At 38.0% G+C, this 11,794-nt stretch overlaps 3 protein-coding genes across 3 annotated transcripts; 2 read left to right on the forward strand and 1 right to left on the reverse strand.

The window, feature by feature from the left end:
* Positions 1 to 2,449: 2,449 nt before the first annotated feature.
* On the forward strand, positions 2,450 to 3,456 carry LOC118735476 (DNA-directed RNA polymerase II subunit RPB3). The gene has a single exon (XM_036465258.1). It carries the CDS (start codon positions 2,555 to 2,557, stop codon positions 3,380 to 3,382), a length of 828 nt encoding a protein of 275 aa, XP_036321151.1. The 5' UTR covers positions 2,450 to 2,554; the 3' UTR covers positions 3,383 to 3,456.
* Positions 3,457 to 3,563: 107 nt separating this feature from the next.
* LOC118736649 (probable 28S ribosomal protein S23, mitochondrial) lies at positions 3,564 to 4,337 on the reverse strand. The gene is made up of 3 exons (XM_036466695.1): positions 4,203 to 4,337; positions 3,985 to 4,146; positions 3,564 to 3,891 (listed from the first exon to the last, which is right to left on the reverse strand). The coding sequence occupies exons 1-3, from the start codon at positions 4,244 to 4,246 to the stop codon at positions 3,588 to 3,590; spliced, it is 510 nt and encodes a 169-aa protein (XP_036322588.1). The 5' UTR covers positions 4,247 to 4,337; the 3' UTR covers positions 3,564 to 3,587.
* A 2,449-nt stretch (positions 4,338 to 6,786) lies between these two features.
* On the forward strand, positions 6,787 to 10,986 carry LOC118735477 (DNA polymerase subunit gamma-1, mitochondrial). The gene is made up of 2 exons (XM_036465259.1): positions 6,787 to 9,727; positions 9,794 to 10,986. Exons 1-2 carry the CDS (start codon positions 6,906 to 6,908, stop codon positions 10,437 to 10,439), a joined length of 3,468 nt encoding a protein of 1,155 aa, XP_036321152.1. The 5' UTR covers positions 6,787 to 6,905; the 3' UTR covers positions 10,440 to 10,986.
* Positions 10,987 to 11,794: the final 808 nt, after the last annotated feature.

Below are 11,794 nucleotides of genomic sequence, written 5' to 3' on the forward strand. Positions count from 1 at the left end.
GCATCATCCGCGTCTTTGCTATCCATCTTTTCGCTATCATGACAACGACAGCGAGCATGTTGGCGATCATGCTCGCACACATGTTCGTCGTGTGGCCACTGTAACATATACACTGAAGAGCAGAACTGGAACAATAGAGCGGAAAGTTAAATTTGTGGTAATGTACTTTTTAGTTTATTAACTTTATTGTAATTCAAATTTGCATTTCGCTTTACCGATGTTTAACTAAACGTCAGACAATACAAATTTTAATATTCGCATATGGAAACTCAGAAAAAAATTACCAAATAAAAATGAACTGGATTGTACCACTTTTGCAACCTCTTAGTAATTGCTGAATTTTTTAATTCAAAGAGGAGTTCTGGCTTATTTCCTGAAATTTTGTAATCAAGGCGCGTGTGATTTTCGGTGTGAATGCACATACTAAGCAAAAAATAAAATATCAAGTTTTTGCAAAACGGTCAGAAAGCCCACGATAAAAAAGGAAAATCATATAGGCCAAATGCCCGTTCTATGGTTATCTAAACGAGCGATAAGAGGATGTACCTCAGTGTGCAAGGTCAAGAGACCTTAAACAATGCAATTGGCCATGCTAGGAATATTGGAGGATCTCTGAATACCAATAAACTTTGGTTTCAAATCAAAAATTAATGCTTTTTCACCACAAAGGAAATGCCTGGACATTATGTAAGACGTATTTGCAGCACAAAGATAAAGAGGAGAAAGCCTGCCTTGACAACCGGAATCATTTTTAGCCAGAAACGCATATTTACAAAAAAAAAAAACATTGGATTGGTATTATTTTGAAGCGCGCATTTACAAGTTCGTCACGGCCAATCTATTCCACCAAAATTTAATCAGCCTTATCATTTCCCCGAACCGGTTCACTTTCCATTTTTTTGTTTAATTTATTTACTATGGGTGTATGAAAAATTTTTTTCGGGCGAAACTCTGGATAAGGCTGAATATTAATTGATTACTATTTGCATTACTAGAAATAAATGAATTATGTTTTGCATGTTCGTAATTATAAAAACCTTCGAGTTTCAATATCAGCTCTACTGACACTTCTACAAAATTACTTCGATAAAATTAGGCTGAAGCTCCGCAGCAGGTTTTTCAGACGTTTCGGCTTAAGGCGCTCAAGCCTGAAAGATTATTTAGTGTAATTGTACAGAAGCTGCTCCACAATCAAAGTCTGAAAAGCCTGAAAGACGCCAAATTTCGAACTTGTTTCAGGCTTTTCAGGCGTCGTCTGACAGTTAACCTGGAACTCCATAGGCATGCGTGTGTACAGAGTTGAATTTTATAAACTTTTATGCGTTTGCTTGCGGAGGCAACCCACTTCAAGTTAATTACACTACACGTTTGGGTATGCATAAATACATATACACATTTTAATAGAACATTTTATGCGGCTTACAGGTCTATTCTGCGCTGGTAATAAAAATAACCGGTAAATAAAATTCCTGTCAATTTTTAAACTCTTTTCGCATTCTGTATACTCTTGTAGGTCTGTATTCAAACACGGAAACTCGAGTTTCTTATTATCGGCGATTTCTCTTTTGGTGTTGCCCTTTGCATTCACACACAGAAACTCTTTTGTACGCAATTGTTGTTGTCAGCTGTGAATCGCCAACTTGTATTACTCAGACGAACGAGAGCACAAAGCGTGTTTCCCGAGTACGGGCGACTCGGTACCCGTCCCCTTTCCTCGTCGCTCTCTCCTCTACAAGCTTCGAGTCTCCGCAACAAAAGTTTTCGTGTCTGAACGTCGACTAACCGGTAAATTTTGTTACCATCTCATAAGCTGGTAAGAAATTATTGCCCCGTGAAATATGCAATGCCAGGATTTGCACAATTCTTCATAGCTGAATTGCTGAATATTTTAACTGCATTACCAACATACCTAGAATCGCGGTGACAAGAACTGGTAACATTTTTTGGTAATACAATTTTCCGTTTACAAAATCTTCGGTAACGTGCAGAATAGACCTGTTAGTAAGTATTTTCTTTAATAAATATGTATAAAAATATGTATGTGTGCTGCATCAACTTGTCGATATGACAACTGTTAACGTTTGTAAGTGGAGTTGCTAAGTTTTTACGCACGTAAGCGCACGCCAACGGATCTCGCATACACACGCATACGCTTTCCTATGGAGTTTTAGCTTTATTTTCGTACTGGCAAATTCTTACAAGTAAAAATTTATCTAGTAAAATCCAGTAAAAACTTGCAACTTCAACTGTCACTTCTCGCTCTCTCAATTTCCCCTACTTTACAAGTTTTTGCATACGAAAACGCGAAATAAAAATTCGTAACACTTTTACTGGATTTTACTGGAAATGAGTAAACAAACACAACTAATGCGTTACTTTGAGACCCCTGTTGTGTTCTTAAGATTCAGATCAATGCAGTGTTTGGAGCGTAATCGATTAATAAGAAGACCAAACACATATCTAGGCAAATAATCTGACGGAACGGATTGCCGATTTTGCATAGGTTTTGCCACGAATTTATATTGCTGTTATTCTTGTGTAGTAAATCTTGAAAATGCCGTACGCAAATCAGCCATCAGTGCAAATAACTGAATTGACGGACGATAATGTTAAATTTGTGTTGGAAGACACGGAATTGAGTGTAGCCAATAGCTTACGGCGTGTTTTCATTGCCGAGACCCCAACACTAGCTATCGATTGGGTACAACTTGAGGCAAATTCTACTGTGCTATCTGATGAGTTTCTGGCTCATCGCATCGGACTAATTCCTTTAATATCTGACGAAGTTGTTGAACGTCTACAATACACTCGTGATTGCATCTGCTTGGACTTTTGTCCAGAATGCAGCGTGGAGTTCACACTTGATGTTAAATGCACCGAAGAGCAAACTCGGCATGTTACAACTGCAGATTTAAAATCAAGCAACCCGAAGGTATTGCCGGTAACGTCGCGGCATCTCAATGAAGAAGATAATGAGTACGGAGAAAGTACGGATGAGATTTTAATTATAAAATTACGTCGAGGACAGGAGCTGAAGCTGAGAGCTTATGCCAAAAAGGGCTTTGGCAAGGAGCATGCCAAATGGAATCCAACTGCTGGTGTATGTTTTGAATATGATCCAGATAATGCTATGCGCCATACACTCTACCCCAAACCAGATGAATGGCCAAAAAGTGAACACACCGAGTTGGAAGATGATCAATATGAGGCACCATATAATTGGGAAGCAAAACCGAATAAATTTTTCTATAATGTAGAATCAGCTGGCGCACTCAAGCCGGAGAACATAGTTATAATGGGAGTTCAGGTTTTAAAAAATAAGTTATCAAATCTTCAAACACAATTGAGTCATGAGACTCAAAATGATGCCCTAGCGGTATAATTATGCATTGATACTGAGTGGGCTAATAAATATTTCTATATAATAATAAAATTATAGTTTAAAAAACTAAAAAATCCCTATTATAATTGCCATTCGTACTGTCATCAGGTATGTAACTTGAGAATAGAAATCGCTGCATCTTTTAGGCGCATCAATATTACATAGTTACATCCCGAGTTAATAAAAGGAAGGTAAAAAGAAACTTTTATTCACTAAACAGCTTTTTGATGTCTACATTAGTAGTTGCTAGACTTTCACTGTTCGCTTTACTATCTACAAAGTCCGCTAATAGACTGGTCCTAACAGCGGTGTCTGTTCCTCCTTCAGCATTTGGAGCTCTTGATTGTTCGCCCAACATTTCAACAGACGTCTCATACAGCTTTTCCTCGTCCAGAGGATTTTGACTTTTTAAGTTTTGGTATATTGCAATGAAATTTTGCGTTTGTGTTTTGCGCCTTGTGTCCAGTAAATTTATTATTTCATACTGCTTCTCCTTTTTTTGAAACTTTCTGCAATATATATGTAAATGTACATATGCACAAACACATTTGTATTTAAGGATTAATATGATATGATCTTGGTATGGAAATGAGAACACTTACGCTCTTGCAACATCTTCGGCATAAAATATATTTTTAATTTTTATATCTTGAGCAGGACGATCAAATCGGGGTTCTAGTTTTGGAGGAAAAGCTGCATATAAATCATACCAAATAGGTCGGTCCTCAAATCTCATAGCATTGGCCTTTATCAAACCATCCACCCTATAGAATAAAAAGAAAAAAATATTATATATAGTATTTATCAACTCAATACAAACCTGGTGAATATGGTGCCGATTTTTTCCAATCTACTTTGCGCCATTTCTTAAAAAATTTATTAAATTTCGCCGAGAAATTGTTATGAAATATCTGAGCTATTTTGGCAGCTCATCGATGACTATTCGATAATTATCGTCTCTTTTCCAATTCATCGTTTTGACAGGTCTGTTTTACAACATGATAAAAATATTTAAAGATAAAACCATGATAAAAACATGGCAAGGTAGAACCGTTCTCTCCATTTGACGGCCATGATTTTTTTTTGAAGTTTGCCAACATTTTAAAATCATATAAAAGTGAAAATAAAAAATTGTAATTGTTCGAAATTGTTGTTGCTTGAGATTGAAAATGAAAATGTGTGTGTGAGTTTGTGAGTAAATTTAGAAATTAAATTGTTTAGAAACGTCAAGAATTTAAGAAGTGACTCTCAGCGGTTCTACCTTACTATATTTTTATCATGGATAAAACCGCTCGCTCAAATTTTCAACCATAAATTATTTTTTGAAGTTTGTCTACTTTATAAAATTTAAATTGGTAATTATCTAGGTGGGCTTTCAACCCCCAAAATTGGTCAAAATTTTGGAGAGGTGGTACCATTAGACGCCTCTGGACTCCAATAATAAGGATCCGAAAGCGGAAATTAACTTTTTTACCCGATCAAAAGTTAATAACAAAAAGCTTTTCCACAATAGCACCTTTTGTATTCACTTAATACGCATACACATACGCACAAATCGCCCATATTTCACCATATATACAACAACAATACTTCATTTTAGCCACATATGTCAAAATATCGCTAAATATATCACTAAAAACTTATATATTTTATTTTTTAGAAGGTAAACAATAGCCGTTATCGATTCGCCACTTCGCTGCTTGCTATGTTTGAGTTCCGAAAAATTAACGAAAAATTTTGCATGTGAAAGCAACAACAAAGTTAACTAGCACGGATAGACGATAGCGAGTTTGGTTGTACCTCATTGAGTTCGATCGTTTCGCCACTTGCTAACTGTTGGCGAATCGATGACGGCTAATTTTGGCGTGCTTAAAGCGAAGCGCACATTAGCGCGATTCCATCGTTGCGAATTCGGCTGTTAACTTCGAATCCGCAAACGTGCGCACACTTAAGCGATTTTTTCGCGTCGATTTCCGATGTACAGTTCACTCAATTTTCCCTTTATTTCGTGTATTTTCGCACTCGGCGTGCCCAAATCGTACAAAATACTATTATTACGAACGTTTTTATTAGTTTTTGTACATTACACGTTTTTTTTTCTTTGCCTTTATTGCTGTGACACCTCTCTTCTTCTTCTTTGACGCCTTCAAAACGTCATTGAATGTTCGAAAAATTCGCAGCGACGGAATCGTGCAAGTGTGCGCTAGCGCATTAAAATGTATGGGTAGCATTGTTGTAATTTTTGGGCTTGCGGATTCGCAACGACAGAATCGCGCCAATGTGCGCTTCGCTTAACGCGAAATTCACCTGCTTATGTGCGGTATTGCCCCTCAATCTGAATGGAATAAATATTGAATATGTTTACATGGAGTTCAGACTGTTATGTAGGTGGATTTTGCGTTGAGCGCGCAAAATTGTTTACATTATAATAAATAAAATATATAAGAATTAAAAATCGCGCGATTTTTTATGAAAATTTTTCGACCGCGGCGCTTTTTATTATAAAATCGATACTTTGATAAATTATGAAAATTTTTAATTAAAAATTTTCGCCTGCGGCATATGTCAATTTTTTCATTGTTTCCGTTTTGTGTTTTTGTTTTGCATTTTTTAGTATGTATGGCAGCACCGACACTTCAGTTCAGTTGGTGTACAAGGGAAAAATTGAGGTTGAATTCGGTATTTTTTGCAACTTTAAATGCGAATTACTTAAAAACTATAAGCCTCCGGAGGGTGGGGTCTTCAGATTTAGAATCTGAAAAAGCTCCTCTATACTCCCTAATATTTTGTTTTTTCCAAAGCCTGGATCCGTTTTGGAAAATTTTCCCATTAGTGATCATGTAAGGCTTTTTTATTTGGTGTATTATTGTGAGTTTAAGATAATCGCCCTCATTGCGAGAGCCGTGTCGAATGCAAGTCGTTTTTCGAGAGTCGAATCGTATCTTAAGTTTCACGCCATTGCCTAAAATTTCCACTCGACTAGTGTATTAAAGTGGGAAAACTTGGCAGCACTGTATAGTTTACGACGATTTTCGTCGTTTACTTATTTCAGCACGGCTGTATACAATGCCAATATTGTCGAGTCGTACAATTGAGCCTAATTTACGACCTACGCAATGAGGCTGAATAATATTCTTCATCACAAGATGGATTTGGGAAAAATGCCCAACTTTCCCAAACCGTTTGAAAAAAAGTTAGCACAGTAAAAACATTTTGAAAAATCAATTTATTTTTCGTTTGAAAACAGAATCGTAATTTTATGTGAAGTAATGAAAAATGTTTTCATTTCACATTTTCACAGAACAAGAATTGGCCCCCTGGTATAATTGAATGACCCAGGTTTAAACACAACTAATAACTTTTCGGACACACCCTGCACTACCCGATGAATTCCAATTTATATCGATATGCTATATTGTTTTTCTTATTTATCGTTTCTCGTGAAAGTTTTATTTATTTTTATTTTATACTTGCCGGTTTGTTTACCACGTAAAAGTGCAAAGGATTTCTGTTGAATGCAGAAATGTTGTTTCTGCGATGTTATTCGACAAAAATTAGAGATGTGTATCCCCATAGCACCATTAAAGTTTTTCGAAGCAATAAATTAGCTGCTCAGCCACCTTGTAATACCAAAGCACGGAAGACAGACACAAATATCCAAGCTAGTTCAATTGAAGGCGTTAAAAGTCCTAAATTGAATGAAAATGAAGATTATGCCGAGAACGCCGTTAAGGTACAGATGATTTCTCGATGTCTACACAGGCAAATATTTAAGAAATCAACGAATTCCAAGGCTGCGGAAGCGTCGATCTATATCGCTGAGTTGAAAAAACATGGCATTGATGTACACAGCACGGATCACTTACCAGACGTTAATCTGCAACTTCCAAAACTTCATGGAAAAGACATTGAAGAGCACTTTTACACTATTGCTAAAAAACAGGTAGCCCCATACGAGCGACTTATCGATACATTGGTCACGTGCAAGACATTACCTGCCCGCCCAGCGAAATGGTGCTTCCAAAGCGGGTGGACAGTTTATGATGCAAACACAGGAGAAGGACAGCCGATAAGTATACCACCAGAAAACGCTTTAGTACTGGATGTAGAAGTGTGCATGTCGGAAGGTGCTGCCCCAACATTGGCCGCAGCGGTAGGCACAAAAAATTGGTATTCATGGGTTAGTCCCAATCTCACAGATATCGATACAATTAAATCAAAAAAACATTTAGCAGCAGCGAAACGCTACTTCTTAAAAGATCTGATACCACTAGGAACTAAGGGTCCTAAAATTATTGTTGGTCACAATGTTTCTTACGATAGAGCACGTTTGCGCGAGCAATATCTAATAGAGGACATAGGAACGCGGTTTGTAGACACAATGTCTTTACATATAAGTGTAAGCGGAATAACAAGTTACCAACGTGCGCTTTTGAAGTCACAGAAAGAAGCAGACCCCGAAGACGAGGAATGGCAAGCGCAGAGTTCTCTTAATAGTTTAGTAGACGTTCATCGCTTGTACTGTGGAGGAGAGTTACTTTCAAAGGAGCCTCGCAATATTTTTCTAGAAGGCACGCTGTCGGATGTAAAGGATAATTTCCAAATGCTAATGGGATATTGTGCTGGAGACGTTGAGGCTACCTACAATGTCTTTACTAAACTTTATACTATGTATTCACAAAGATTTCCGCATCCAGCTACCTTAGCTGGCATGCTAGAACTAGGTTCAGCGTATCTCCCAGTGAATTCTAACTGGACACGTTACCTAAAAGAGTCAGATTTGGCCTACGAGGACTTAAGCATTGAAGCTAAGAATCATCTTTCCCGTAGAGCTGATAGCGCTTGCAGGCTTATGAAGGATGAAGCATATAGAGAAAACTTGTGGCTTTGGGATGAAGACTGGAGTGTTCAGGGAATCAAGTTGAAGAAAACTAAATGCTTAAAAAAAGATACCAACAAAACCGTAAAAAGAGACAACAGCGATTTGATAATAGATAAGCAGCAAGACTTACAAAAAAAGTTCCAATATTTGTACGATACTAAGTCACTTTTGCCGGCACGACGCCCACTGCTTCCGGGTTACCCCGCCTGGTATCGGAAATTGTGTAACAAACCACCGAAAAATTCAACGCTAACTGATGCCGCCGAGGATTGGTCCCCAGGCGCCACACAAATCGGAACTGGTATGCAAATAGCACCTAAGTTGCTTTCTCTATGTTGGGAAGGATATCCTTTGCACTATATAAGGGAATATGGATGGGGATTTCTTGTGCCCTTTCGTGGACAGCCATATCCACCAATAGACTTAGATAGTGATGCTTCCAATCCATATCGTATACCAATAAAAAAGCTGATTGAACGATGTCCAGTACCGAAAACGCTTGAAATTGACAATTTAGACGCGGATCCCATGGGTTATGACATGGGTACGCTTAATAAAGAGCTTGAATCTAAATTAGGAAAAAGAGATTATTTTAAAAAACAAGCGAAAGATCACACAAATGGAATTTACCAGGGAGCGGGCATTTGGTGTAAGAAAATTTTGGAAGGATGTTGCTTTTTCCTAAAACTACCACATAAAAATGGCAATTCATTTCGAGTGGGTAATCCTTTGTCGAAAGATTTTCTTAATAAATTTTCTGAAAATGTGCTAAGTAGTGGAGATGCGGGGGAAGGTTCGGCAAAGCGTGTTATTGATATTGCCCGTATGATGTCCTATTGGCGTAACAATCGTGATCGTATAATGGGTCAGCTTGTTATATGGTTTAATAAGGATGATTTACCACAAGAATTTAAAAGTAATGGGAGTATTGACGATATAATGGAATACGGAGCGATTTGCCCACAAGTCGTTGCCTGTGGTACTTTAACACGCAGAGCAATGGAACCCACTTGGATGACGGCTTCAAACTCACAGCGTGAACGCATAGGCTCCGAGTTACGTTCCATGGTACAAGCACCAGCAGGCTACCGTATAGTTGGTGCTGATGTCGATTCCCAGGAATTGTGGATTGCATCAGTCTTAGGCGATGCATATGCCTGTGGTATCCATGGCGCCACACCTCTAGGCTGGATGACCATTAGTGGCTCTAAGTCAAATGGCACGGACATGCATTCTATCACCGCAAAAGCTGTGGGCATATCTAGGGACCATGCCAAAGTAATTAATTATGCGCGCATTTATGGTGCTGGACAAAATTTCGCCGAGGGATTACTTAAGCAATTTAATCCCACTCTATCTGATACAGAAGCGAGGAGTAAATCGCAGAAAATGTTTGCTATTACTAAAGGAAAACGAGTTTATAAACTGCGCGAGGAATTTGCAGACAATTATGACGACAGAAAGTATAAAAAGACCTGCTTATTAACAAATTCTGATTCAAAATTGATATAATATCTCATTTTTTACAGCTATTCCGGTTATGAGGCATTGAAATTAGCTGCTGCATCCAATCGAGCTGTAAAGGAGATGTTTCACATTCCCAGATGGGTGGGTGGTACTGAAAGCGCGATGTTTAATAGGCTAGAGGAAATAGCCTTAAGTGAATGCCCAAAAACGCCTTTCCTTAATTGTCGTCTGAGTCGTGCTTTAGAAGTACACGGTGGAGATGAGAATCGATTTCTACCTACACGTGTAAATTGGGTTGTACAAAGTGGTGCTGTAGATTTTCTACATCTCATGTTAGTTTGTATGCGATGGCTTATGGGCACAAAAGTTCGTTTCAGCTTAAGTTTTCACGACGAAGTACGTTATTTGGTGAAAGAGGAGTTGGCGTATAAAACAGCACTGGCGCTGCATATAACAAATCTTCTCACACGTTCATTTTGCTCATCACGTCTCGGACTAACAGATTTGCCAATGTCTGTAGCATTCTTTTCATCAGTTGAGGTGGATACAGCTCTGAGAAAAGATAGCAACATGGATTGCAAAACACCATCAAATCCTCATGGACTACATATTGGATATGGAATTCCACCTGGTGAAAGTTTAAATATATATGATGCGATATCAAAAGCTGAAGGAGGTGACCTTAATAATTGGCCTTGGCTAAAATGATGATTTATTGTTTGGTTGCCTTAAAACTTTAAAAGTTTTTTTTTTTTTGTAAATTAGGTTACTAGTTAACTAGGTCAAAACCAATTGTTGTGGTTGTAAAAAGATCTTAAATAATTTTTATAAACCGACTTTTATATCATGGTAATTTTTTCTAAATGATAATGGGTGTTCTCAATTGCTTGCCTATCAGATTATTTGGTTTTCTGGTTATATTTCTTATACAGTTTACAACTACAAAGTTCGCGGGAATAATCATTTTAAAGCGGGTAGTTTGATATCCACGAAGGATAATACAAACCAGTAACTTTTCTCAAAAAAAAAGGGAAAATTTTTGTATGCGGACGGCAAATTCTTGAAAAAGTGGAATGAGAGGGGTAAAATAGGACTCCTTGGTTTCAAAAATAACCCCCTTTTTTCTAGCAATCCTATAGGTTCTATATAATTTGTTGAAGTTTTCGTATAAACAATGAATAAGATATATCTTATATAGCTATAGCAAAATAACATCAAACATGGTCTTGCCAGACTGGAATTTTGAATAATAAAAGCGGATTTTTAATTCGGAATTTTCCCTTAGTAGAATGAATTTTACAACGCTTTTCAACTTGCAATGTTGTGTTCCAGAAACTTTCAATGTTGTGGATCCAGAAACTTTCAATGTTGTGTTCCGACACCAAAGCAAAGATTTGAAAAGCTCCTATAAAAAAGCATAGTGAATAGGGCGAGGTAGATGACATCTAGATGTCGCCCTATGTACTACGTTTGCTACACCGGAAATAGACGACGCGCCATTTCTTTAAATAAAATTAGTTTGACTATTGTCAACTAAATCGAATGCTTTGTAAGTGAAGTGACTTGTGGACCACTTGAGGTATAGGTGGACCAGTTGGTAACCACTTTGGGACCTGTTGGTAACTAGTTCGTGGAACCAGTTGGTAACCAGTCGGGGACCAGTCCGGGAACCAGTTGGGGACTAGTCCGAAACTACATATCTTCAGCCCAGTTGGGGACCAGTTGGTCTTTTTAAGCTCCTGTGGCCGTTTTAAGGGTAATTCTTTGGCTCCTGCACTGCCGCTCGGGGTTTCTGCCTTCTACGGTGGTAATTTTGGGCCGGGTTGCCTGTTTTGGCGGATTGTTGTGCTGTGTGCCGCGTATTACGTGTACCGGGTACCACTTTCTCGAGCGAATTACTCTGGGGAACCTGTTGTGTGAGTTGCTGGCTTTTTGGCTAGACTTTGAGGAGGGTTTATACACGCATATCGGCGGAAATAGACGACACGCCATTTCTTTAAATAAAATTAATTGGTGCTCGTTTGTATGTACATACATATGTAAATGCATGTGTGTGCACCTTT

The sequence above is a fragment of the Rhagoletis pomonella genome, unplaced genomic scaffold (assembly GCF_013731165.1).
Source record: "Rhagoletis pomonella isolate Grant_MI unplaced genomic scaffold, Rhpom_1.0 Rhpom_scaffold_00003, whole genome shotgun sequence".
NCBI lineage: Eukaryota > Metazoa > Arthropoda > Insecta > Diptera > Tephritidae > Rhagoletis > Rhagoletis pomonella.